Below are 27,490 nucleotides of genomic sequence, written 5' to 3'. Positions count from 1 at the left end.
CTGCAGGCTCAGGCGGCATCCCTAGCCGCGTCCTCAGAGCATGCGCAGACCAGCTGGCTGGTGTGTTTACGGACATATTCAATCAATCATTATCCCAGTCTGCTGTTCCCACATGCTTCAAGAGGGCCACCATTGTCCCTGTTCCCAAGAAAGCTAAGGTAACTGGGCTAAACGACTACCGCCCCGTAGCACTCACTTCCGTCATCATGAAGTGCTTTGAGAGACTAGTCAATGACCATATCACCTCCACCCTACCTGACACCCTAGACGACTCTTCGCTGGCCATGGCAGGACACTGACATTCCTGTCTTGCAGGAAATCACACACAGAATGAGCAGTATGGCTGGTGGCATTGTCATGCTGGAGGGTCATGTCAGGATGAGCCTGCAGGAAGGGTACCACATGAGGGAGGAGGATGTCTTCCCTGTAACGTACAGCGTTGAAATTGCCTGCAATGACAACAAGCTCAGTCCGATGATGCTGTGACACACCACCACTGACGGACCCTCCACCTCCAAATCGATCCCGCTCCAGAGTACAGGCTCATTCCTTCGATGATAAACGCGAATCCGACCATCACCCCTGGTGAGACAAAACCGCGACTCGTCAGTGAAGAGCACTTTTTGCCAGTCCTGTCTGGTCCAGCGACGGTGGGGGTAGGCAACGTTGTTGCTGGTGATGTTTGGTGAGGACCTGCCTTACAACAGGCCTACAAGCCCTCAGTCCAGCCTCTCTCAGCCTATTGCGAACAGTCTGAGCACTGATGGAGGGATTGTGCGTTCCTGGTGTAACTCGGGTAGTTCTTGTTGCCATCCTGTACCTGTCCCGCAGGTATGGTGTTCGGATGTACCGATTTTGTGCAGGTGTTGTTACTCTTGGTCTGCCACTGTGAGGACGATCAGATGTCCGTCCTGTCTCCCTGTAGCGCTGCCTTAGGCGTCTCACAGTACTGACATTGCAATTTTTTTGCCCTGGCCACATCTGCAGTCCTCATGCCTCTTGCAACATGCCTAAGGCATGTTCACGCAGATGAGCAGGGACCCCGGACATCTTTATTTTGATGTTTTTCAGAGTCAGTAGAAAGGCCTCTTTTAGTGTCCTAAGTTTTTATAACTGTGTCCTTAATTGTCTACCGTCTGTAAGCTGTTAGTGTCTTAACGACCTTCCACAGGTGCATGTTCATTAATTGTTTATGGTTCATTGAACATCCATGGAAAACACTGTTTAAAGCCTTTACAATGAAGATCTGTGAAGTTATTTGGATTTTTACCAATTGTATTTGAAAGACAGGGTCCTGAAAAGGGGAGTTTAGCTCAAAGGACTTTCAAAGTTCCTCCATAGAAACCGCTCCTCCTAGGTTTAATTCTGTGGATCTAATTCAGATAATGCATGTCAAAAAATCAAATCAAATCCTAGCTCTTCAAGCTTTTTCAACCCTCTCTCCCCACCCGCAAAATTTCAGTCGTATCTTGCGCCGTAGGCTACATTTTCATTTTAGTAGACACTCTTAACCATAATTGCGCCTGTATGTCGCTGTGGATAAGTGCCTTGCTTAAGGGCACATTTTCACCGACTTTTCGGTATCTGGCCCAATGCTCTTAACCTGCCTCCCCAACACCTGTCTGTCCATCAAACATGTAAACAACTAGCTTGATTGCTCTATCCACACTGATTTGTAGAAGTAATTTAATGAGCTAAATGTAAAATAAAAAATGTTGCTTTCACAGGTAAAAAAATAACAATAAGGAACTATATACACTGTTACTTGCTGATCGGAACAGTGGAACGAAACAAAAATTGTGGTTCTGTTCTCAATGAAACGATTGGAAAATAATTTTGGTTCCAACCCCTGGTATTGATACACCATCCAAAGTATAATTCATCATTTTATTTTAACTCTACCAATACAGTAGGTGCCCTTCTTTGTGAGCTATTGGAAAACCTCCCTGGGCTTTGTTGTTGAATCTGTGCTCGAAATTCACTTCTAGACTGAGGGACCAATTATCTGTATGTTTGGGGTAAAGAGATGGGGTAGTCATTCAAGACCATTATTGCACACAGAGTTACTTATTGTATGCAACTTATTCTCTGAGTTGTTAAGCACATTTTTACTCCTGAAGATATTTAGGCTTACGATAACAAAGTGATTGACTCGTTATTGACTGGAGACATTTCAGTAAGGATTGCAGGCATGTGCTTTGTCAGTGGCTGTGATGTATGGTTCAGCCAGGAGATGGACAGTCGGAAGAGCGAATTAAATGGTAGGAGGAACATTCCAGCTTCAAGTGGTTTCAGGTTTCACATTCTACGTCACACTGGCGTTGAATGTGTCTGTGGGAACCAGGGCTATCGCTCAATGCAAGCCATTTCGATCTACAGTGTCCACAGATCGATTTATAAGCGACAATGTTGGTTCGAACCTGTACCAGAACCACGCAGTTTCCTTAAACAGGGAATTGTTTACATCTAAGAGGCTAGTGTGAGTGGGTGCATGACACCTTGCTGCCTTGTTTTAATGACTTTTCCTTAATTGTAGAAAGACTGTCAACAAGTCTCCCCCCACTGCATTTGGACATTGAAGTTCATGGGACTCAATAAAAAAAGTGAATTTGAAATAGTGACCCATTGAGCAAGGCAGTTAACCCCAACAACAACTGCTCCCCGGGCACCAATGACGTGGATTCAAAGGGGTTGGGTTAAATGCGGAAGACACATTTCGGTTGAATGCGTTCAGTTGTGCAACTGACTCGGGTATCCCTTCTAATTTGTTCACACTGCATCTTGTCTTTGTTCCTCGGCTTCAAGTTACAGATGCATAACAAGGAAGTTATGGTCTATCAGGATGTATTTAGTAAGACCAAGTCAATCAAATTCAATGACATTTATTTTATGAAGCCCGTTTGACATCAGCAGTTGCCACAAAGTGCTTATACAGATACCCAGACTAAAACCCCAAAGAGCAAGCAAAGAGGATGTAGAAGTACAGTGGCTAGGAAAAACTCCCTAGAAAGGCAGGAACCTAGGAAGAAACCTAGAGTGGAGATTATAAGAGTACATGGCCATTAAGGCCAGATCGTTCTTCAATATGTTCAAATGTTCATAAATCACAGTGGTTATGGAGGGTTCAATATGTCAGCACCTCAGGACTAAATGTCAGTTGGCTTTTCATAACGAAGTCCATTACTTTAATGTACACATTCTTCATGCGAAGCACTGCTTTGTGCCAAAGCCATGGCAACAAAATACTTTCCGTGCCAGGTCGGCCCCCGTTTGCCGAATGTTGTGTCTGCATTGAATTTGAAGCGCTCTCCTCCTTTGTTTTTCTTCTCTTGTAGACACAAAAATGGTGAACGCTTGTTTAGCTATGCAAATTTTGATATTAAGCAAAACCATGTTTCGTGACGAGAGCACTTCCAGTGTCGACAAGGCTGCATTGAGGCCAGTGCACAAAATGTACATATGTCAAAAGAATGGGTAAATTTGTGGAAGATGGCATCCTGTCTTTTTGTCTATGCAGCCAGTTTGTTAACTGAGGGTACGGTCTAGCAAAATAACTATTATACATTCATTTATACCTGACAAGGTGATATTTTCAATGAGACGTGTTTCGTATTTTGATTCCATATATTCACATATTTCTTATTGATAGCAAACCTTATTGGTATGCATTTATATGCTTGGTTTGACCAAGGGGTCTGTAGAATAAGTTTAGACGTTGCTATACAATACAATGTAACATTAATCTACAATATAGGCTACTCTTATGTGCACACAGGGCCTGGGGGGCTCACAGGGATCCACAGTACTCAATCAATGATACAGTTTTCAACTCATTACTTTTAGTATACCTTAAAATGTTTACATCACGGCACTGTAATTGTAAGCTTTAAAAAAGTTAATTGATTACCTGCCATAAGGGAACATGTGTTGAATTACAGGAGATTACTTTAAAACTGCAAAATAGTCTCTCCAATTTGAAGATGGGGGGGCCTTTAAGATGTTGTTTCCCAGGGCCTGGGACTTGGGGCTCTATTCAGTCCGTATTGCGGAAGTCCAGCGTTACTGACATTTAAAGGGAATGGACACCTCATTCACCGTTAAACGCTGCACATGTCGGCTCAATTGGAGATTACCTTTATATTTCTGTCGCGCAATCTGTAATGCTTCAGCGATAGATTGAATAAAGCCCCTGGTTAGTCCAGCCAGGTGCTGTAGCTATTTTTAGCGCATTCTAAAGTCGAGTTGTATTTTAATTTTGATGAATGATGAATTTGCTATCACAAAAGGGGTCCCCGTACCCAAAAGGTTTTGTAACCCCTGATCTAGGGCAGGCTTTTGTTTCTTTCCTCTCTAATATTGAACTATCCAAAGCAGCTCATATTGGCTGTAGGGTCTCTTATGCAGTCATTTGAGGCATTGGGTTGGGGTTAGCTTTCCTTCCCATTGATTGTGGATAGACAAAAGAAGCACAAGAAGGATGCCTTGAACAGCAGCAGTAGGATCTGCCATCTCCTCTTACACAGATAAAGGAAGCAGAATTTAGAATATGCTAGATAGAATGGGCCTATGTTAAGTAGAATGCATCAAGTTGGGCATCCTCTTGTGTGTGTGCCCAGAATTGTAATGAGGGCCTGATTATTCTCGTATCACTGAGTCCTTGGCCAAATTCATTCAACAGCATTCTATGCACCAGCAGAGCAGAAAGGGTTTTGCCTCAAAAAGTGTCTCATGCTATAGACAGGTAGAAAATATCACATATTGCGCAAACATTCTGGCCATATTATCATTATATATTATTGTATTTTTTTCTGATTGTGATAATTGTGTGGTGTAGCCTAGCGGTTAAGAGCATTAGTCCAGTAACCGAAAGGTTGCTGGTTTGAATCCCTTAACTGACTTGGTGAAAAATCTGTTGATTTGCTCTTGAGCAAGGCACCTAACCCTAATTACCCCTGTAAGTTGCTCTGGATAAATCCTGATTTGTTTTATGGATGTATTTGTGATTCAGTGGTAGGCCTACATCACTGCATCGCAGAAATTGATGTACCTTTTAGAATTGAGTTTTACATCACCTACTTCATTGTTGTTTATCACTGGAACTCACTCGCAGATGCTGCCTTTCTTGTTCTGCTTTTCCGGCCCCCACTGCAGCAGCAAATTGTGCAGTCTTGTGGATCTGTGGAGTGGCGATACTCACCGCTAAATCTGTTTAGTGTTACAGAAGAGAGTGATGTTGCTTGTCAGAAGAAGTAGTAAAATCAAATCGAACAGCACTTGAATCGGTTGGGTCTCTGCTTTTAAATCAATACTGGGCGAGAATTTCCCTCCTCCGTAACACGCTCACTTTGAGATTTATGCGATTGCATGGATCGGGAGAAGGCTCGCTCAAGACTGCAGTAAGATGAAGGTGGTGGGATGTACAGACTGTGATAACTAGTTACATTTGAGGACAGACACAGGAAAATGAAATGAGTATGAAAACAATCTACTAGAGTTAGAGACTATTCACTAGGGTTAGAGGATGTGTGGCAAAATCTGCATTGCTTGTCATTTCATCTCCGGCATTCTGCGTGTTAGTGGTGATTGCTGTGCTCCCTTCCAGTCCCTCCCGTAAGGCTCCCATAAACAATAAGAACATGCAGAGAGGATATTAACACTCTTCATGAGGGACTGTGAGAACTGCCTGAGAGAAGACAAAAGCCCTTTCCATTGACTTTCAAAACAGACATTTATGAAGCCTCTTTGAGCTCCATGCCCCACTTTTAAGACAAAAGCCACTTCCAGAATGAACCACTATAAGGAAGGACAGTTTTGTGGAGATCTGTCATGTCCAATGGCAACTAGGAAGGCAGTGCAACATATAGATTGCAGTGTTCACTCAGTGGCTGGATGGCAGATATCATTGGGAGACCAAACAAACTGTATTGAATTGTAGTACAGTAATAATGCATATAGTTACACCAATGGCAGGGGGAAGGGATTATGGATGTTGACATGGGGTTGTTGACATGGGGCCGAAGATTGATAGTAGGCTGGTTGGTGTCCAATCTGTGGCCACGCCATTTGCCAGTTGTATTGGCCTCCCAGCTGCACCAAAGGCTACACTGCCAAGGCTGATGCCTCTGGAGGCGGAGGCTTTCTTACCCTGTCTTTAGGGTGTGCGTGTGTGTGAGAGAGAGGGGGCGAGAGAGCAAGGGTGTGTGTCTGTGAGAGAGAGAGAGCAAGAACAAATGTGATTGTCATATGTTTGTCCATCTCTATGTTTGCCCATTGTATAACTGTCCATGTCGACGTTTGAGTGTTTGCATGTCTGGCAGGGAGACAGAGGAGGCGGAGAGAGAGAGGGAGGCAGGGCAGGCTGCATTAGAGGATGTTGGCCATGTTGGCCGGTCCATAGGGAGAGGTTTGGGAGTCTCTGCCAGTAGGTCTCATTTCATCAGGAGCGGAACCAGCAGACACATCCAGGTAGGGAGGAGGTGAAATCCATCAGATTAATGGATAAATAAGGACATGGGATATCAGAGTGGTTTTGCTTGGCTGTTCCCTACATTTAGGTCTGCCGTTTCTGGCAGATGGATCCAGGGATAGGCTGAGAGGGTGTGAATACTAGGTACTTTCAGTAATCATTCAATTAACTCTCTTGTTCGATGTGTTGCAACTGAAATGGAGAATCTAACACGAGGCAGCAAACGTCACTGAATCTAGAAAACAAAAATAGCTATGATTGTATGGAGCCATTTCATTGTGATTTCAACCCACTGGGCACACCATACCATTTCGGCATGGACAATTGGGTAATATTTGTTTGAGATGTTGATCAATAAGATTACAACCAATACATCCACTCAAAAAGACAGATTACATTGATGACTTTTGCAAATCTGATGTATTTCACACATCTATTCCACGTCACAATGTGTTGACAAATGATGTTGAAACAATGTTGATTCAACCAGTTTTGGGCTGTGGGAAGAAATTCAATCTAAACTGCATATATGAACGCCTCAAAGATCTGAAGGCATCTCAAATACCTGAACAATGGACAAAACTTGGACAGTCTGAACAATGTCAGGGAACTAGACCATTTGAAGATACAAATGGTCTCAACAATACTTGTGTTGCCTTTTAGGATCGGACGTATACAGTACATTAGCCGGTAGTCACCTAGGAAAACTAGGGGGCCTGGGACCGACCCTGGGACACACACCATTTTTTGCTATTGCCATTTGTTTTCAATGTAGACCTATTCTACCATCACCATCACTAAGGTTATCTGCACTAGCTGGGGTCAGATGTTTGCCTTAACCCAGAACATGGCAGGGGGTTGGTGGACTGTAAAGTGAAGCAAAGACTGAACACAGTGTATTACTTGTGTTGATTGTGTGAGGAGACAAAACATTGGCTGAATGGAGGGGAATCGCGGTATGGAGTGGATCTTTGGTTGGCTCTCCCTGGTTGAGGGCCTCGTCCATGCAGGCTCTCCCAAACCCTGAGGTGGCAGATGGTCCTCCTCTAGAGGTCTTGTTGTGTTTCTGAAAAGGCCTTTTTTTTTGTCTTGTTTACACAGACAGATGGAAACCTCTGGAAAGAAGACCCATTGAGGGCACTGCATGCCTCGCTCTCTTTCGCTCTGTCTTCTTCTCCTCTAAGGGTTTGTGGAGGATGGTGGCTGTTTCAAATGTTTGTCTATTTGAGGACTGGAAAAGAAAACATTTTAGTCCTGAAGTGATTAGATTTTTTATGTTGAGTCAATTGCCGTCAAAAGTCGTGTTTCTCTCTCACTCTCTCTACATCTACGTCTCTTTCCATCTCTCTTGCTCTCCCTCTACCCCCCTGTCTCACCCCTCCCTCTTTCTCTCTCTCCTCTTCTCTCTCACACTCACACCAAAAGCGCCTGCGTGCAGCTTACAGGCTGAAAGGCCTGGGGTCACTCAGCCTTTGAATTCCCCCAGCACTTAAATCTTTCATCGCGTCAGGCTCTTCATCCCCCTGTTCCTTCGCCGCCTGCTGAGAAGATCCTGCTCTTTCTCTGTGGTTTTAGTGAGTTATTTCATCCCTCTCCCTGTAAGATTTCTGTCCCCTCCTCCTTTGTAACCATGTGCTGGGATAGATATTCATGCCTCTTTGAAGCAAGAGGACACAACCACAATATAGTTTTTCCCTTCAGGAGTGTGGAGTTTGCTGTCCACCAAAGGAAGAAAGTATACTGTAGTTTAGTGTGAAACACAGATTGCAATGTCAGTTTTCTATTTGGAATGTTTTCTGAATGTTGAATTCTTACGGCTGGAGTGCAATACGTTTATTTAAGGCACGGACAGACCAGTAGGATTGCAGGCTGAGAGTACTTAGCACCTCTAAACCGAGTGCAAACCGATTCTACATGTAGAAACGGGCGACAATGACATCCGTCAGTCAGACAATCGGCCTGGTGAGTTCTCCTTTAAAGTTTAGAAATGTCAACTTTGGATGAGGGTTAAGTTAGGTACAGTAGGTTAAGGTTGGAAGGTTAAAAAGGCTCTGCTATTTTGACCCAAACTATGAACATGCACTTATCAAATTAATAATGACTTCTTAGTCATTACAAAAGTTTACAGTTGCCAATTTATATTGCAAGCATATACAGTTTCTCTTTCTTTTGTGTCCTCTAGTTACTCGCTGGCATTATATTTAAATTATATTTGTTTCAAAATAGAAAATAGATCCACCTTTGGTAAGCAGGAAATTGTAACATTTACTGTATCTGCACTGTATCCTCTCAGGTTGCATAAGCCTTCAGTTGACATAGCAAAAGTCATTTGGTTGGGCTTTTTAGTTGTAAACCAGGCGGTGGGTTAGGAATTTGGATTTGTTTTGACACCACCCTGTTTTGAGGCACCACCCTGGCTTTGGTGTTTGAAGCTGAAGCTGAACTTATTTGACTGTGCCCAAACTAAAGTCCCATTGCATTGTCTTTGACTAAAGCTTAGGTTTCTGATGCCTGTGGTTTCATGTTGTGTTATTTAGGCAACTGTCATGTTATGAGACTGTAAACAAAGTATGTATTGCTTCAAATCAAGTAATATTGCTCACGTCATTCCTTGAGCACTCCAGATGTATCTTAGAAATCAAGTGCTATTTGAATGTGAACACTTTTTGGAATGGATTTGCATGGTTGTTTGTAAAAAAAAAAAAAAGATTGGTGGTCCACACTTTGATGGCATGTAGGCTACATCTTACAGTGTGTTGCTTTAAATTGGGCATTTGACATTTCAAAGCTGTTTTGACTGAAAGAGTATTGTTTTCTTGGTATTTGACGTTGATTCGACCGAGGTCTGTGCCACACAAGCCAATCTTTTAGCATCCCACGTTTGTGCTCACCTCATAGAAAGCCAGACACGTTCTCCTACACCTGTGCTGTTTGCACACTTAGTATAGAAAGAGACACACTCATTTAGACACCTCCGCAGGAGTCGCGGATCACTGGGATGACTTGGCAAACAGGCCCGCACTGTAATAAGCAAAGCCTTCTGTCTGCAGGAGAGGGGGTTCTTCCTGAGGGAGCCATCTTGGATTTGTTCAATATTTATTCATCTAGCCTAATGAATTCCAAGGTGGATGAATCTATTGCGTTGCTCTATTCCTATTCCTTGAAATTACATGGCATAAAATGTTGATTTACCATATATCAACACTGTATGATATTAAACATTTATGAATAGGTAAATTCATATTACACTAATTGTCCGAGGGTGATTGTAGACATTTCAGAGTGCATTGTAATACACTGATGCCGTAAATGTTCTTATCAAGCCAAAGTACCATGTAAAGCTCTTGGAAGCATTATAACACAATATTTGTAGTACCTATTTACCTTAAAGTCTCCAAGATTATGATTTGTCACACAGAGACTAGAGAAAAAAAGGCTACAGACAATACGAGTCTAATTTTACCATATAGATTTTCGTTTTTTTCATGGTTGATGCATTTTTCTGTGTTGCCTGTAGCAAATGGGCACAAAAAAATGGGCACAAGAAAAGAAAAATGGAAAATATCATGTTTTATTCAAAAACCAAAAGCAGGCACTTTTGCTCATGGTGTGAAGAGAACAGTGAAAGGCTTTTTAGAGAATGGTAAAAAAAAAAAAAAAAAAAGGTGCTAACTAATCTTTCTTTTGAGGTCAAGCTTTTCTTGGTCTCAAAAAACAACAATGGACAATCACATTTCACTCCTCATTGTTCATCAATTTGCAAAGCAGCTTCTCTAAGGTGGCACTGTGTTGATTTGGTTAAAGACAACGGTTTCCTCATATAAACATTTTTTTTTTTGGGGGGGGGGGCATGTTTTGCAGAAGAAGATCTAAAGTCCTTGTAAATATTCACACCCCTGCAAGTGAGTCAATGTCTGTCGTTGACAATGGAAGTAGAAATAAAGGTTTTGTGAGTCTACACTTCCAGTATAACAATCTTGGTTATTGAGGATAAATTACAACATACCTGTGTTCTACACTAGTGTTTACACCTTAAAACAACTACTCTATGTGGACTTCCTTGCTCAAGACCTAAGCAGACCAAAGCATTTGCAAAGGGCGTGCGTGCGTGCGTGGAGGGGATGAAGTGGGTTTAAGCCCTCAAGGAAGTCATCCAGGAAGTCAACTAATCAACCCAGCAGTGAATAGCAATGAAAGATTGTGTGGGTGTCTGTCTGCACTCTGCATGGTGGGTGTGCTTTGTGTGTGCATCTACACACTGCATGTGAGCGTGTGTGTGTCTGTTTTACATGTTCGTGTGTGTTAGTGGGGGATGAGATGTGTCCCTCTATAAATCTCGGGTTAAGGGTCTGAAAAGAGACCGGCGATCACTCAGCCACCCGGGTGGCAGGTGGAGGATGTGCTTCCGAGCCAGAGCCTGTTATTTAAATGAAGTAATTAGACAAACCCATCAGTCGTCCTGCTGCACTTACATTTAAATAGTGAAAGACCGTAGTAGGATAGCAGTTTAAAGTGGTTCTACTGATTATGTGATTGGGAAAGCCTCTTTTTGCTGTGTTTCACAAAAAACGAATATAACAAAACCATTAAATATATATATATATATATATATATATATATATATATATATATATATATATATATATATATATATATATATATATATATATATATATATATATATATATTTATATTATACAATTTCTATATTGTATAATAATATTGAAGACATCAACATGATGAACTAACACATGGAATCATGTATTAACCAAAACAATTATCTAAATATATTTTATATTTCAGATTCTTCAAATAGCCACCCTTGGCCTTGATGACAACTTTGCACACTCTTGGCATTCTCTCAACCAGCTTCACCTGGAATGCTTTTCCAACAGTCTTGAATGAGTTCTCACATATGCTGAGCACTTGCTGGCTGCTTTTCCTTCACTCTGCGGTCCGACTCATCCCAAACCATCTCAATTTGGTTGAGGTCGGGGGATTGTGAAAGCCAGATCTGATGCAGCACTCCATCACTCTCCTTGGTCAAATAGCCCTTACACAGCCTGGAGGTGTGTTGGGTCATTGTCCTGTTGAAAAACAAATGTTAATCCCACTAAGCCCAAACCAGATGGGATGGTGTATCGCTGCAGAATGCTGTGTGCCTTGAATTCTAAATAAATCACAGACAGTGTCACCAGCAAAGCACCCCCACACCATAACACCTCCTCTTCCATGCTTTACAGTGGGAAATACACATGCGGGGGTCATCTGTTCACCCACACCGCGTCTCACAAAGACACTGTGGTTGGAACCAAACATCTCCAATTTGGACTCTAGACCAAAGGACAAATATCTACCGGTCTAATGTCCATTGCTCGTGTTTCTTGGCCCAAGCAAGTCTCTTCTTACTATTGGTGTCCTTTAGTAGTGTTTTCTTTGCAGCAATTCAACCATGATTCACGCAGTCTCCTCTGAACAGTTGATATTGAGATGTGTCTGTTACTTGAACTCTGTGAAGCATTTATTTGAGCTTTAATTTCTGAGGCTGGTAACTCTAATGAACTTATCCTCTGCAGCAGAGGTAACTCTGAGTCTTCCTTTCCTGTTGCAGTCCTAATGCCAAGAGGGTGCAAAGCTGTCATGACGGCAAAAGGTGGCTATTTGAAGAATCCCATATATAAAATATATTTAGATAATTTTTTGGGTTAATACATGATTCAATATGGGTGATTTCATAGTTTTGATGTCTTCACTATTATTCTACAATGCATAAATGATAAAAATAAAGAAAAACCCTTGACTGAGGAGGTGTTCTATAACTTGACCCGTAGTGTATATTTATTATTTATGAAATCAATAGCTGTTTGGGTATTAAGTCCCTATAATGTATTTCTGATGGTGACATTTTACATGAATTGCTCAGCCCCCCTCTCATGTTTCTTTTCGGAGAATGGCATCGCAGACGCTTCCTACAGTCTCTCGTTGCGTTTAGACAATATCAATATGATACAATCGTCCTTCAAAAGGTTGTTTTGCTATGAAATGAAAACGTTTGACTTCTGCCATGAGTTGTGTGTGTTTGTGTGTGTTTCTATGTGTACATGCTCACGTGATTGTTTGTAGTTGAGGGCAGCACATATCTCTTTTTCACAAGTACGAATGCTACTCAACTGTCAAGTTGTGTACAATCTCAAACATCCAAGGTTCTCCTTTGAAATGTGTTGGCTTGCAAGGAGTGAAGGGGAATGGAGGTTTGTCCATGATTAAACTGTAAAGAGAAGAGGTGAGGCTCGCTACACAATATTCCATTTGATCTGACAATGTTCAACACAACAGGGAGGAATCCATAGACACTTTGAGCAAAGTCTTGAGCAAAGTCTAAATATACATTCAAAACATATTTATGTCCAACTATGAATGGCGATGAATAAGAATGTTCTCAATTCAATATCATATGTGCCATTAAGAAGACGCTTTTATCCAAAGCAACTTAGTCATCTGTGCATACATTTTCATATGGGTGGCCACAGCTGGAATCGAACCTTTTAATCCTGGTGTATCAAGCCGAAAAACAGTTTCAAGCTGAAAGGGTTAAAAGCTAAAAGACCCTTTCTGTCTGAGCCGAGGAAAACCAGTGAAGTGTAGACCCCAGTCTACCAGACAGGAGTTGAAGTATTGACGTCTACTAGCCTGGAGTCAGGGGGGCTCGGCATAGATAACGACCCAGGAGACAGACCGCTAGGTGGGCATGACGACTCAGGCAAGCGGGGGGGATTTGAGACAGAGGTTGATCTGCGCTCGGCCCAGACAGCCACGGACCACTGAGTTCTCTCCAGTTCTGTCTGAATAAGGAATTATGTTGCATTTCTAGTCTGGCTGGGAATTGCCAGGGACCTCACTGTACGATATTATCATTATACTTAGGTGCCAATACGATATGCATTGCGATTCTCACAATTAAAAAAATCTAACGATTCTATATGTATTATGATTAGATTCTGCAATTGTATTGCGATTTGATACTCCAAACATATTGATCACTATATTTCTTCTGCAGAAATACGATAGAACGTGAGAATGAATTTTGATCCGTCAGAGAAATAAAAGTGCTGTAAAACACTATTTTAAAAATATTTTTTAAAAGATGGAGGACAAGCAATAGGATGAAAAATACAGAAGTTTGGCGCAGGTACAAATCGATACTTGGAGTCAAATATAGATCTAATATCGTCCAAAAATAATATTGTGATATATAACTGTATATAAAAAATATATTAAAAAATCACAAATTTCTGGTGAGTTTGTTGGAATATATAGCCTATATTCCAGGGAACATATAAAATAGATAGACTGCTCTGTTGTAAACAAGCACTCACACAGATATACACAGAAATCTCTGTTAATAGATACATTTGGTGTCTATGTATATTAAGTTAAGCACAGAAATGCCTGCAACTGAAATGTTTACTCCCAAATACACTCAAACTCAGACACACATGCTTCATCCTCAACCGCACCAGGCACAATCTACCCTGATGGATGGGGCAATGGCTTGGCTTAATTAGCCATGAAAGGCACACTAGCCAGCGGAAGGAAGGAAACAATAAGAGATTGAAGCCAGCCAGCAGTGGACAGCTGCCGTAAACAGCTGTTGTTGACAGCCCCTCCCCGGAACACATTAAACTACACAGACGGTTCAGGGTTCTGGCCACCTCAACACACTCCTCTCTCTGCTCCTCTGCTCTGCTATGACGTCGACAGCCAGTCAGAAGGAACATCGCCTAGTCAAATGAGAAAAGATACAAATCAGCCAATTTTGTGCTGGTCGGGAGAGATTCGCTTAAGCAACATTGTATCTCTTTGATGCTCTATGAAATTGTCTAATTTGACTCATTCTGGAAAGATAAGTGTGGCTAAGTAACAATATTTATAGTACAGGAGACAAGGCCTATACACTGAGTGTTCAAAACATTGACATAGACTGACCAGGTGAATCCAGGTGAAAGCTATGATCTCTTGTTGATGTCACTTGTTAAATTCACTTCAATCAGTGTAGACAAAGGGGAGGAGACAGGTTAAGTAAGGATTTTTAAGCCTGGAGACATGGATTGTATATGTGCCATTCAGAGGGTGAATGGGAAAGATAAAATATTCAGGAACTGCAACGCTGAGACAAAGATAAACAATTTAGATATGCAAACATCTAGAAAGTTCTGGAACAAGACATTTGTACAATATATGCAAGGCGTTATCCATTGCAATGGGTTTAACATTGGAATAGCTTACATGGTTCTCTGTCCAAGTGGTCGGTAAGCCCAGAGAGCAGCTTCTCCAACTTAGGACTCATCCCAAATGGTATCCTATTCCCTATAAAGTGCAATACGTTTGACCAGGGCAAATACGTTTCTGGTCAAAAGTACTGCAATATGTTGGGAAAAAGTTTGCTATTTGAGATGAAGCGTTAGACTCTGCGAGATTAACAAATAAAATGGGGACAGGTTTTACATTACGTGTGCATTACATATACACCAGTTTACTTACACACCAGCTTGTAGTTCCTGGAAAGCGGAGTTTACTTTGCACATCTAAGGCTGTCGTCATTCTGATTTCTAAATCAACCCTAAGCCCCTACTACACTCTTATAAAAAGGGTTCCAAAATAATTATTTGGCTGTACCCATAGGATAACCCTTTTTGGTTCCAGGTAGAAAACCTCTGTGGAAAGGGTTCTACATGGAACCCAAAAAGGTTCTACCTTGATCCAAAAGGGTTCTACCTAGTTCCAAAAATGGTTATTCAAAGGGTTCCCTTATGTGCACAGCAGAATAACCCTTTTAGGTTCTAGATAGAACCTTTTCTTCTAAGAGTGTACCTAGGCCCTCCTGTAGATTTCAAACAATTGGATAGGTATAAGCAATAAGGGAAAACATTCCACCCAGTCTAGGGCAAGGTAATCTTGGAAACCCATAAGTAAAATCTTGTGTAATTGTGTCAGATTCTCAATTAAGTTCTGTGGGAGATGTGTTAGAAAATATACTACGGACGCTGGGTGGTAGCTCCACTCCCTTCTCTTTCCAGGTTTCGGGAAAGTCTTTTGGCTACATTTGAAAGATGCAAGCACCTGTGAAATCGCAATTGTTTTTTCTCTCCAAATGATCATTGACAAGAAGTCAGGGCACAGGAACAAAGTTCATTGTTAGCCGCCGCATCCCACAGTCTGTTGACAGATGCTACGATACCTTTTATATTACGTGCGTCTGTCCCAGAGATTATGGGCAAGGTGACACAAATATTGCTTAATAAATGTATCAAATAATTTTAGATCTACATGAGTGGCTAGGCATGGCATAGGGTCTAGGCCTTTGGGTCGACTCAATGTAGAAATGGTGTAGTCTTACTCACTAACACAGTAGCACTGTGTTTTTGTGTCTCGTTCTGGGAGCAACATTGAAATCCTGGTCTGGTTAGCGCAGATAGTCGTTAGCTAGTCTAGGCTGGTCCAAAAGTGGTAATTACAGACCATAACACGGCTCTTCAAAGACCACTCAGGCATGGTGTGTGACACATACAGAGGCATGACTGAGTAATACGCTGCTACCGCTACATCATTTTGTGCAGATTTCCTCCCTTTGATCTCTGCTGAGTCTGTTGCTAAACGTCGCTAATTTAGGTACTCTGCACATTTTGGTAGTCAGCAGCCCTATCATTACTATAGAAGTAATGGTGCCTGGAGAAGTGTGTATCCTCTCCTTTTGACAAACATTTCCCAAACGCCCCGCCTTCTAAAGGAAATTCTATGAGAAACACGAACCACTTTTACATCCACAGTTTTTATGCGTGTAAGGTCATACCATATATATATTTTTTAAGCACGAAAGCTATGATGGAAACCGGTCGTTTCGGTACAATTTTATAAATGCAGACAGATATTTGTTCGTTCGACATGGTGGGGTCTTTTGGTGTCTGTAAAATGAATTCAGTGAAAAATGGTGGTGGAAATATCTTTATGCACAAATATTGATATAATAACCATCATGTCCAAGTAAACTTGGAGTCACGCGATGATAAGGTGTGTGGGCCTCTCATTATGGCTCTGGAAACCATGCAGTTTATTAGGCTACAGATGAAATAAATGATGATGAACTTCACAGGGTGGTGAAAGTGCATGGCGATTGATGCTCCTTTCCAAAAAAATATTGAGGGTCTTATTCTGGTGACATGATGATTTGATAATTAACTGCTGTTTGACAAATACAAATATTCAGACTTATCCATAATATTCTCACTATGTAGACTAGTTTACCAACACAGCCTGCCTGCACTGTATCTGCGAGCTGTTGGCTAGAGCGCAAGTGCCAAGACTAGAGTCAGCACATTTGCTATTTAATGCAACAGAGACAAAACTATCGGTAGAGTTGAAAATGCGACGCACACACATTGTGTGATGACCCTCCCACTCTGTCTGCCGTATTATCTCTTTGTTCTTGTTTCCTTATTAGGATGTCAGTGGGCGGAGTTGGGAGGGTCGTTAGCTACATGGGAAACACCTGGGCCCGGTGTGTCCCAGGATAAATACACCACTTCCCCATTCATGGAGGAGACTCTCTCCATGCAGACACCTTTACAGATTTTGTTGTGTATCTTGGTGGCCTTTTGGTTGTTTGCTTTGGCACCTTTCAACACCCTGCATTATCACATTCATGCATGCAAAACACTCACTTACATTACTGATTCCACACACCATTGTATATCGTATTTAGTTTACTTTATTTAATAAATATATATTTTGTTACTCCTTATCTCCACGTTGTCTCCCTTTTTGTTATGGGCTTTGAGTCGGTTTGTGACAATTGAACTTTAGATTTTTATTCAGTACATGAAAACTTAAGTGAAAAAGTACATTTTGAGTGCACTAGGTCATCACGCACTGATTTTTAACCGCAAGAAGTCCATTTGGTGGAGACACCGCTGGTGGGTATCTGAGCATATTTTTGTCATGCTGATTTTTGAATATTCGCATGATTGCACGGATACCCAGCTTGTGACACACTCTTGAATGATCTAAAATTATGAATCCCATATTGGGTCTTTCACAGTCAAGCTAACCCAAGCTGTACTGGGCAAGTAGGATAATAGTAGGCCTACTATTTAAACAGATAAATTAGGCTGTCAAACTGAGTCAGAAATTCACAGCTTTCAGATTTTTCCCCTTTTAAGTCACACTTTTAAATAGAACATCCAATTCTATTGTTTTTCTAAGTCAACAACAATGCTTAAACCACATCAGGAGACTTTTGAGGTCTAGACGAATGTTGTTCAATATTTAGTTTATCATTAGATAATTGGGTTTATACACTATATATACACAAGTATGTGGACAACTCTTTGAATTAGTGGATTCAGCTATTTCAGCCACACCCGTTGCCGACAGGTGTATAAAATCGAGCACATTAGCCATAGACAAACACTGTCATAGGAAGCCACCTTTCCAACAAGTCAATTTGTCAAATTCTTCCCTGCTAGAGCTGCCCTGGTCAACTGTAAGTGCTGTTATTGTGAAGTGGAAACATCTAGGAGCGACAACGGCCAAAAGTGGTAGGCCACACAAGCTTACAGAAAGGGACCACCAAGTGCTGAAGTGCATAGCGAGTAAAACTCGTCTGTCCTCGTTTGCAACACTCACTACCGAGTTCCAAACAGCCTCTGGAAGCAACGTCAGCACAATAACTGTTCGTCGGGAACTTCATGGAATGGGTTTCCATGGCCGAGCAGCTGCACACAAGCCTAAGATCACCATTCGCAATGCCAGGCGTCGGCTGCAGTGGTGTAAAACTAGCCGCCATTGGACTCTGGAGCAGTGGAAACGCTTTCTCTGAAGTGATGAATCATGCTTTACCATCTGGCAGTCCGACAGATGAATCCAGGTTTGGCAGATGCCAGGAAAACGGTACCTGCCCCAATGCATAGTGCCAACTGTAATGTGTGGTGGTGGAGGAATAATGGTTGGAGCTGTTTTTCATTGGTTCGGGTTAGGCCCCTTAGTTCCAGTGAAGGGAAATCTTAATCCTACAGCATACAGCGACGTTCTAGACAATTCTGTGCTTCCAACATTGTGGCAAAAGATTGGCGGATGGCCCTTTCCTGTTTCACCCTGGCAATGCCCAGGTGCACAAAGGGAGGTCAATACAGAAATGGTTTGTTGAGATCGGTGTGGAAGAACTTGATCTGCCTCCACACAGCCCTGACCGCAACCCCAATCGAACATCTTTTGGATGAATTGAAATGCCGACTGTGAGCCAGGCCTAATCGCCTAACATCAGTGCTCGACCTCACTAATGCTCTTGTGGCTGAATGGAAGTCCCCACAGCAATGTTCCAACATCTAGTGGAAAGCCTTCCCAGAAAAGTGGAGGCTATTATATTAGCAAAAGGGGGGACAAACTCCATATTAATGCCCATGATTTTGGAATGAGGTGTTTGACAAGGTGTCCACATTCTTTTGGTAATGTAGTGTATGTCCTCCCTTGCTATAGGTTCTGAGATTAAATGGGCCATGATGTCGCACTCCTATCGCACAGCAATACTTTAACCTACCCATACTGTTGGCAGAATGTTTTAATCTTTAGCAGTAATTTATGCTGTATCTGGAAAAGGACTGTCCGTTTCTGAACAAGAAAACAATGTCAAATTGTCGTGGACCTGTCAGCAGAACCTTTTATATCGACTTTTCCACCAACCGAAATAAGAAGGACTGCCCGTGAATTCTGTAACATTGTAGAGCAGGCTACTAAATAAAATCCAATTACAGTACGTGTGTTTTTTGTTCTGCTAAGAGGTTTTTTTCTAATTTTTTATAGTACTACTGATGTTAATTACTGCAATGTTCGGAAAGAGCAAGCAAGAAAGGCATTTCACTGTACTTGTGCACGTGACAATAAATACTTAAAACTCGATGCATAGGCCGACATAAATGTCAAAGATAAGCTGTTAAATTCGACTGTATGCCGGTATTATAAACCATGCTGCTAATGATCTTGCAAAACCAGAGATACATATGGCCTATTTGCTAGGCCACTAGGCTGAGAGATGCACATGGTCATTTGTTGTATGGCTCCTTCGGGAAAATGAACCCATCACAGCCAGAAAAAGTGAGGAATATATTCTGCAATGGTTATGAAAATAAAATAAATAGAAAACAAATTCCTATGTCTAATTTTAAGATGCCTATTTCAAGGAAAATACTATTCTAACAAACATATTTTCACTCTTCCCAGTAATGGAAAAAATGAAAATCAGCTTGAAAAGTGCCCTTTAAATACCCGGTCGGTAACACCAGCAGAGTACGCTACGTACTGTTAGTATGTTTTTTTTGTTTTTTATTAATAAGATTTTCATCATATCCCCGATTTGTACAAAATACTTGCCAGCTTGCAACACAATATTTCAACCACTAGCAGATGTGCGTCCACATGGTATAATGTTTGCGGGAGGTTAGTCCATCTCACGTCAAGTAAAATTGTTTTAAATACCAACTTTTGCGTGAACTGGTGCACGCACATTTTGGGGTATATTTTATACGTACATACGGTTTATAAATGTCCCCATGCACCTAGCACGGTTGTTTGGTTAGTGGTGTTTCTGTAACACATGAGATGGAGTTTGCAAAACAAATGGCCACTGGATTGATGCAAATAATCATTCAATCATAATCATTCTGCTAGGTAGGCAAATGCTACTTTGTAACTAGATAACATTTAATTGAGAAGGTTTCTGGGAAAGCCTTTCCATCTACCAGAAGACAGTTATCATTAGCATCGCCATAATTAGCCTCACTATATTTTCCCTGTTCCTTAATTGTTTGGAACCTGGACATTTACTTGATATTATGAATCATTTCGTACCTTTTTTCTTGTCTAGCAGCCAAAGTCATTATCCCAGTCATATTAGCAATGGTAATTGTTGCATCTTTAGATCTACCTTCCCTCTCTAAATTTCAAATAAATACTTCCATCTCTGTCTCTGTCCTTGAAACCCCTTACAGGTGCGGGGTGAATTTTAGAACAGTGTTTTCCCACAAAATGTTTAACATTCGCACCATTCTAGGCCTACCACATTGCTGTGCTAAAATGTGAAGAAATAATAGTTTATCAACAGTTTAAGCTAAACATACTGATCAGCCTTATTCATTGAAACGGCGTATACTTCCACTTCACTAATTTGCTACACATCCTGGGGATTAAGAAGTGAGTAAACGCAATGCTCACTGAAAAATACGTGGGTATACCGCGTATGCCTGCATATACCCTCCATTACACCTGTATAGACCTGGGAAGGGAGTCCAAGGGACAAATTAACTCCTTACCAGAACCAACAAAAGCAATGTACTTGGCTTACCATGTGTTACTGTGTTGCTTTGAAGTGGCTGTGGTATTGTTAATGTGAACCGTAACAACTACAGGACCCAGAATCGACCCGTGTGGGACACCTTTCGTAATATCCAGGAAATCTTATTTAACAGCGTCAGCAGATACACATTGAGTTGTATCTGTCAATGAATTACATGCAGCCTGGTCTATGACAACGCCTCTGAATTAGGGGTGAGTAATCAACAGTATCGAAAGCCTTTGACAGGTCAATGAAGATTCATACAGGAAACTACATAATTTATAACTAATGTAAGATGCAACAGAGATAGACCAGGTCATAGCACTAAAACCCGACTGATTTAAATGTATAATACATTTCTAAGATAAAATAGGGCGATTAATTATTTAGGTCACAAGGGTCACCACCTTTGTGAAGGGGGAGTACATGGGCCGCCTTCCAAACCTTGGGGATAGTACCAGATTTAATCATCAGGTAAAAGGATTCAGCTGTTAGGGTGGCAGAGAGCTGCAGTAAAAGTGGATCAAGCATATCAGCCCCAGTGGATTTATTTTCACATCAATCTTAAGCAAAGCATATAGAACATCACAGATAGTAAATTGTTGAAATGAAAACAAAGATTCACTACATGTTGGGTAGTAGTGAACACATGTTGGGTAGTAGTGAACACATGTTGGGTTATTTACGCAGCCCAACTGACTGGGTCAAAATAACCCAGCATGTGTTCTGTCCAGTATTTACCCAGGGATGGGTTACCAAATAACCCAACATGTTTTCTGTCCAGAATTTACCCGGGGCTGGGTTACCAAATAACCCAACATGTGTTCTGTCCAGTATTTACCCAGGGCTGGGTTACCAAATAACCCAACATGTGTTCTGTCCAGTATTTACCCAGGGCTGGGTTACCAAATAACCCAACATGTGTTCTGTCCAGTATTTACCCAGGACTGGGTTACCAAATAACCCAACATGTGTTCTGTCCAGTATTTACCCAGGGGCCATTTGGAATGCACAAGATGTGTAGCCTACATTCAAAATTAATGAATGACCTCTTTTTTTCTTTGTCTTACTAGATCTGTCGGAGAAGAAGAGCGACCTACGAGTGTGTGACGACTCCAGCTGCCGTTTTGGAGGTGTCTGCAGAGATGACGGAGCCACGCTGAAGTGTGTGTGCCAGTTTCAGGTATGTGGTGTAGTTTCTACCAGATTTTGTGTGTGTACATGTTTACCTACGTTATCAGGTTCAGAATGTCGCCCTCTTAAGAAACTACTCAAGTAAGAGTAAAAAGGATCCGGTCAGAAAACTACCTAAATACTAGTTACACATTTAGTTTGTTAATTTTTTACACCTTATGGTAAAATGTGACAGCAAACAAAGATAACAACAACTTAGTGCAATTGATTTGAAATGCGTTATTTAAGCCTGCTAGCACCATCTTGCAGATGTCCTCCAGCATAGTTACTCCCTTCACAGAACAGCGCAAACTGGCTCTAAGCAGAATAGAAAGAGGAGTGGGAGGCCCCGGTGCACAACTGAGCAAGAGGACAAGTACAGTAGTGTCTACTTTGAGAAACAGACACCTCACAAGTCCTCAACTGGCAGCTTCAATAAATAGTACCCGCAAAACACTAGTGTCAACGTCAACGTCAAAAAAATCTCCTTAGTGGTGAACACATGTGCTTCACTTCAAGAGCTGTGGTGGAGATACAGGGTTTGATGGACAACTTAGAGCCAATAAATGTATAATCACAGAGTAAAATAAATGTATATTCACAACAGTCACTACGTTTTCATCTGACAGCGACAATAGAGTAAAATAAATCTATGTACAGTGCCTTGCGAAAGTATTCGGCCCCCTTGAACTTTGCGACCTTTTGCCACATTTCAGGCTTCAAACATAAAGATATAAAACTGTATTTTTTTGTGAAGAATCAACAACAAGTGGGACACAATCATGAAGTGGAACGACATTTATTGGATATTTCAAACTTTTTTAACAAATCAAAAACTGAAAAATTGGGCGTGCAAAATTATTCAGCCCCCTTAAGTTAATATTTTGTAGCGCCACCTTTTGCTGCGATTACAGCTGTAAGTCGCTTGGGGTATGTCTCTATCAGTTTTGCACATCGAGAGACTGAAATTTTTTCCCATTCCTCCTTGCAAAACAGCTCGAGCTCAGTGAGGTTGGATGGAGAGCATTTGTGAACAGCAGTTTTCAGTTCTTTCCACAGATTCTCGATTGGATTCAGGTCTGGACTTTGACTTGGCCATTCTAACACCTGGATATGTTTATTTTTGAACCATTCCATTGTAGATTTTGCTTTATGTTTTGGATCATTGTCTTGTTGGAAGACAAATCTCCGTCCCAGTCTCAGGTCTTTTGCAGACTCCATCAGGTTTTCTTCCAGAATGGTCCTGTATTTGGCTCCATCCATCTTCCCATCAATTTTAACCATCTTCCCTGTCCCTGCTGAAGAAAAGCAGGCCCAAACCATGATGCTGCCACCACCATGTTTAACAGTGGGGATGGTGTGTTCAGCTCTGTTGCTTTTACGCCAAACATAACGTTTTGCATTGTTGCCAAAAAGTTCAATTTTGGTTTCATCTGACCAGAGCACCTTCTTCCACATGTTTGGTGTGTCTCCCAGGTGGCTTGTGGCAAACTTTAAACAACACTTTTTATGGATATCTTTAAGAAATGGCTTTCTTCTTGCCACTCTTCCAGAAAGGCCAGATTTGTGCAATATACGTCTGATTGTTGTCCTATGGACAGAGTCTCCCACCTCAGCTGTAGATCTCTGCAGTTCATCCAGAGTGATCATGGGCCTCTTGGCTGCATCTCTGATCAGTCTTCTCCTTGTATGAGCTGAAAGTTTAGAGGGACGGCCAGGTCTTGGTAGATTTGCAGTGGTCTGATACTCCTTCCATTTCAATGTTATCGCTTGCACAGTGCTCCTTGGGATGTTTAAAGCTTGGGAAATATTTTTTGTATCCAAATCCGGCTTTAAACTTCTTCACAACAGTATCTCGGACCTGCTTGGTGTGTTCCTTGTTCTTCATGATGCTCTCTGCGCTTTTAACGGACCTCTAAGACTATCACAGTGCAGGTGCATTTATACGGAGACTTGATTACACACAGGTGGATTGTATTTATCATCATTAGTCATTTAGGTCAACATTGGATCATTCAGAGATCCTCACTGAACTTCTGGAGAGAGTTTGCTGCACTGAAAGTAAAGGGGCTGAATAATTTTGCACGCCCAATTTTTCAGTTTTTGATTTGTTAAAAAAGTTTGAAATATCCAATAAATGTCGTTCCACTTCATGATTGTGTCCCACTTGTTGTTGATTCTTCACAAAAAAATACAGTTTTATATCTTTATGTTTGAAGCCTGAAATGTGGCAAAAGGTCGCAAAGTTCAAGGGGGCCGAATACTTTCGCAAGGCACTGTAACTGAAGTGATTTTGTAAAATGTAACAGAGTAAAAGGTGAGTTACTTTCTTCAGAAAATACTTGAGTAAGAGTACAAGTACAGCCCACAGAGAGTAACTAGAAAAGTACTAGTTCTTCCACAAACAGACTTAAGTACATGTAAAGCGTTACTTGTTGTGCGTTACTACCCACCCCCGGGGGTGCTTGGTATAGCTTCGGAGGGGAGTGCTGTTGTTTTCGCCCTCTAGTCTAGGTTGCTTTCTGTAGTCTGAGGTGCTGAATGAGATGGCCACCATATTTCTCTCTAATATGACTGTAATTGCAACAGAAGGAGGACAGGTGTGTGTGTGAAGAAACCAGAATACCTTAGAGACATAGTTTAATTGGGAGACTGAGCAATAGCCTACAGTATAGTATGTCTTCAATCAGTCCTTGCCTGCAAAGCCTTTATGAAGCTTCCTAGATGCGACATGACATAGGTTATAACCATTCATGACATTCCCTCATAATGAACGATAGATGACTAGAATGTACAGTGCATTAGGGGAAGTATTCAGACCCCTTGACTTTTTCCACATTTTGTTACATTACAGCCTTATTCTAAAATTGATTAAATTGTTTATTCCCCTCATCAATCTTGACACAATACCCCATAATGACAACGTAAAAACAGTTTTTTAGAAATGTGTAACAAAACTGATATCACATTTACATACGTTTTCAGACTCTTTACTCAGTACTTTGTTTAAGCACCTTTGGCAACGATTACTGCCTCGAGTCTAGTATATGACGCTACAAGCTTGGCACACCTGTATTTGTGGAGTTTCTCCCATTTCTTCTCTGCAGATCCTCTCAAGCTCTGTCAGATTGGATGGGGAGCGTTGCTGCACAGAAATGTTCAGGTCTCTCCAGAGATGTTCGATCGGGTTCAAGTCCGGGCTTCCCTCAATCATGACTAGTCTCCCAGTCCCTGCCACCACTATGCTTTGCTGTAGGGATGGGGCCAGGATTCCTCCAGACGTGAAAAAGTTCAATCTTGGTTTCATCAGACCAAAGAATCTTGTTTCTCATGATCCTTTATGTGCCTTTTGGCAAACTCCAAGCAGGCTGTCATGTGCCTTTTACTGAGGAGTTGCTTCCGTCTGGCCACTCTACCATAAAGGCCTGATTGGTGGAGTGCTGCGGTGTGACTAGGGTGGGCATTCTAGTTTCTTTGTTTCTATGTTTACTGTTTCTATGTTTTGGCCGGATATGGTTGTTATTTTGTTGCGGTGTTCAGTTTAATAAATATCTTGAACGCCTACCACGCTGCACCTTGGTCTCCTTCAACCCACGAGAGCCGTGACAGCTGCAGAGATGGTTGTTTTGCACTGACTATCATCTGTGGGACATTATGTAGACAGGTGTGTGCTTTTCCAAATCATGTCCAATCAATTGAATTTACCACAGGTGAAACATCTCAAGAATGATCAATGGAAACAGGATGCACCTGAGCTCAATTTCAAGTCTCATAGCAAATGGTCTGAATACTTATGTAAATAAGGTATTTCTGTTTTTTATTTTATAAGGCGCTAACGTAACAAAATATGGAAAGGGGAAGGGGTCTGAATACTTTCCGAAGGCACTGCATATTTAAATTATGGCTTTGGCTACTCAATGACAGCTTTTGCATTAGCTAGCTTACTACTATTTCACAACTACCTATCACATTTTCTTGTTGTGAAAGTATCTGCACTCTCAAATCAAAATCAAATCAAATTTTATTTGTCACATACACATGGTTAGCAGATGTTAATGCGAGTGTAGCGAAATGCTTGTGCTTCTAGTAGTTCCGACACTGCAGTAATAACCAACAAGTAATCTAACCTAATAATTCCACAACTACCTTGTATACACAGTGTAAAGGAATGAATAAGAATATGTACATAAAAATATATAGATGAGTGATGGTACAGAACGGCATAGGCAAGATGAAGTAGATGGTATAGGGTACAGTATATACTTATGAGATGAGTAATGTAGGGTATGTAAACATTTTATGAAGTGGCATTGGTTAAAGTGGCTAGTGATACATTTTTTACATCCATTTTTCCATTATTAAAGTGGCTAGAGATTTGAGTCAGTATGTTGGCAGCAGCCACTCAATGTTAGTGGTGGCTGTTTAACAGTCTGATGGCCTTGAGATAGAAGCTGTTTTTCAGTCTCTCGGTCCCTGCTTTGATGCACCTGTACTGACTGCGCCTTCTGGATGGTAGCGGGGTGAACAGGCAGTGGCCCGGGTGGTTGTTGTCCTTGATGATCTTTTTGGCCTTCCTGTGACATCGGGTGGTGTAGGTGTCCTGGAGGGCAGGTAGTTTGCCCCCAGTGATGCGTTGTGCAGACCTCACTAGCCTCTGGAGAGCCTTATGGTTGTGGGCGGAGCAGTTGCCGTTACCAGGCGGTGATTGTGCATCTGTCAAAGTTTGAGTGCTTTTGGTGACAAGCCAAATTTCTTCAACCTTCTGAGGTTGTATATTGCCTCTTTGCATTATGTAGACGCACTCACCTTTTTGTTTTTTGTTGTTTTCTGCTTTTAATTTCAGTGCCACAAAAACTACATCCCTGTGTGTGGCTCCAATGGCGATACCTACCAGAATGAATGCTACCGAAGACAGGCCTCCTGCAAACAGCAGAGGCTCATATCACGCTCATCTGATGGGCCATGCTCTGCAGGTGAGTGTTTCCACTTCTACGTTACAATCAGAGAAATATCATTTCTTAAAGGATTTTTTTATTTTTATTCCCTCAGACCACAGCAATTTGACTCATATGTCCACAACCCATCACAGCCCAGAACAGAACATTCACTTGAATGGAAATGTCTGTTCAAATAATTGTATTTATATTATTACAATAACGTTCAATGGATGTAGACTTGTTCAGGGCTGCAGTCTGTTTGTCTACCTTTCACCCCTGTGTGTGCACTCCTTCACTCCCCTGGTGGATTTAAAAGGAACAGAGTGGTGGACGAAATATGGTAGAAACTCTTTCAGCACTAGTTCTAGCTGATGCCAATCCAATGAGCTTTGACGTCCATGTGGGGGAGTGAGCAAGTCCATACTTCAGGGAGAAGTGTGGGAATTAGAACGCAGCCCCAGGTTCTCTCAATCCCAGTCCTCAAGGGCTGGCGTGTCTACAGGGTTTCTACTCTCCTCAATATTTTATTGA

General features: G+C 41.6%; 2 protein-coding genes across 3 annotated transcripts in view; one reads left to right on the top strand and one right to left on the bottom strand.

The window, feature by feature from the left end:
* Positions 1–27,490, bottom strand: part of slc39a6 (solute carrier family 39 member 6) — a 164,886-nt gene that overhangs the window by 89,723 nt on the left and 47,673 nt on the right. The window lies entirely within an intron of this gene.
* The window catches only part of tmeff1a (transmembrane protein with EGF-like and two follistatin-like domains 1a), a 78,404-nt gene that overhangs the window by 37,604 nt on the left and 13,310 nt on the right, over positions 1–27,490 (top strand). For both annotated transcript variants that reach the window (XM_021612636.3, XM_021612637.3), the window contains exons 2-3: positions 21,923–22,032; positions 26,866–26,995. In XM_021612636.3, coding sequence (XP_021468311.1) covers positions 21,923–22,032; positions 26,866–26,995 — 240 coding nt within the window. The remainder of the gene's footprint in view (positions 1–21,922; positions 22,033–26,865; positions 26,996–27,490) is intronic.

This window comes from Oncorhynchus mykiss, chromosome 8 (genome assembly GCF_057628025.1).
Source record: "Oncorhynchus mykiss isolate SJ-2025 chromosome 8, ASM5762802v1, whole genome shotgun sequence".
Classification (NCBI taxonomy): domain Eukaryota; kingdom Metazoa; phylum Chordata; class Actinopteri; order Salmoniformes; family Salmonidae; genus Oncorhynchus; species Oncorhynchus mykiss.
The sequence above is the reverse complement of the archived record's forward strand: the minus strand, read 5'-3'. Positions and strand labels throughout refer to the sequence as shown.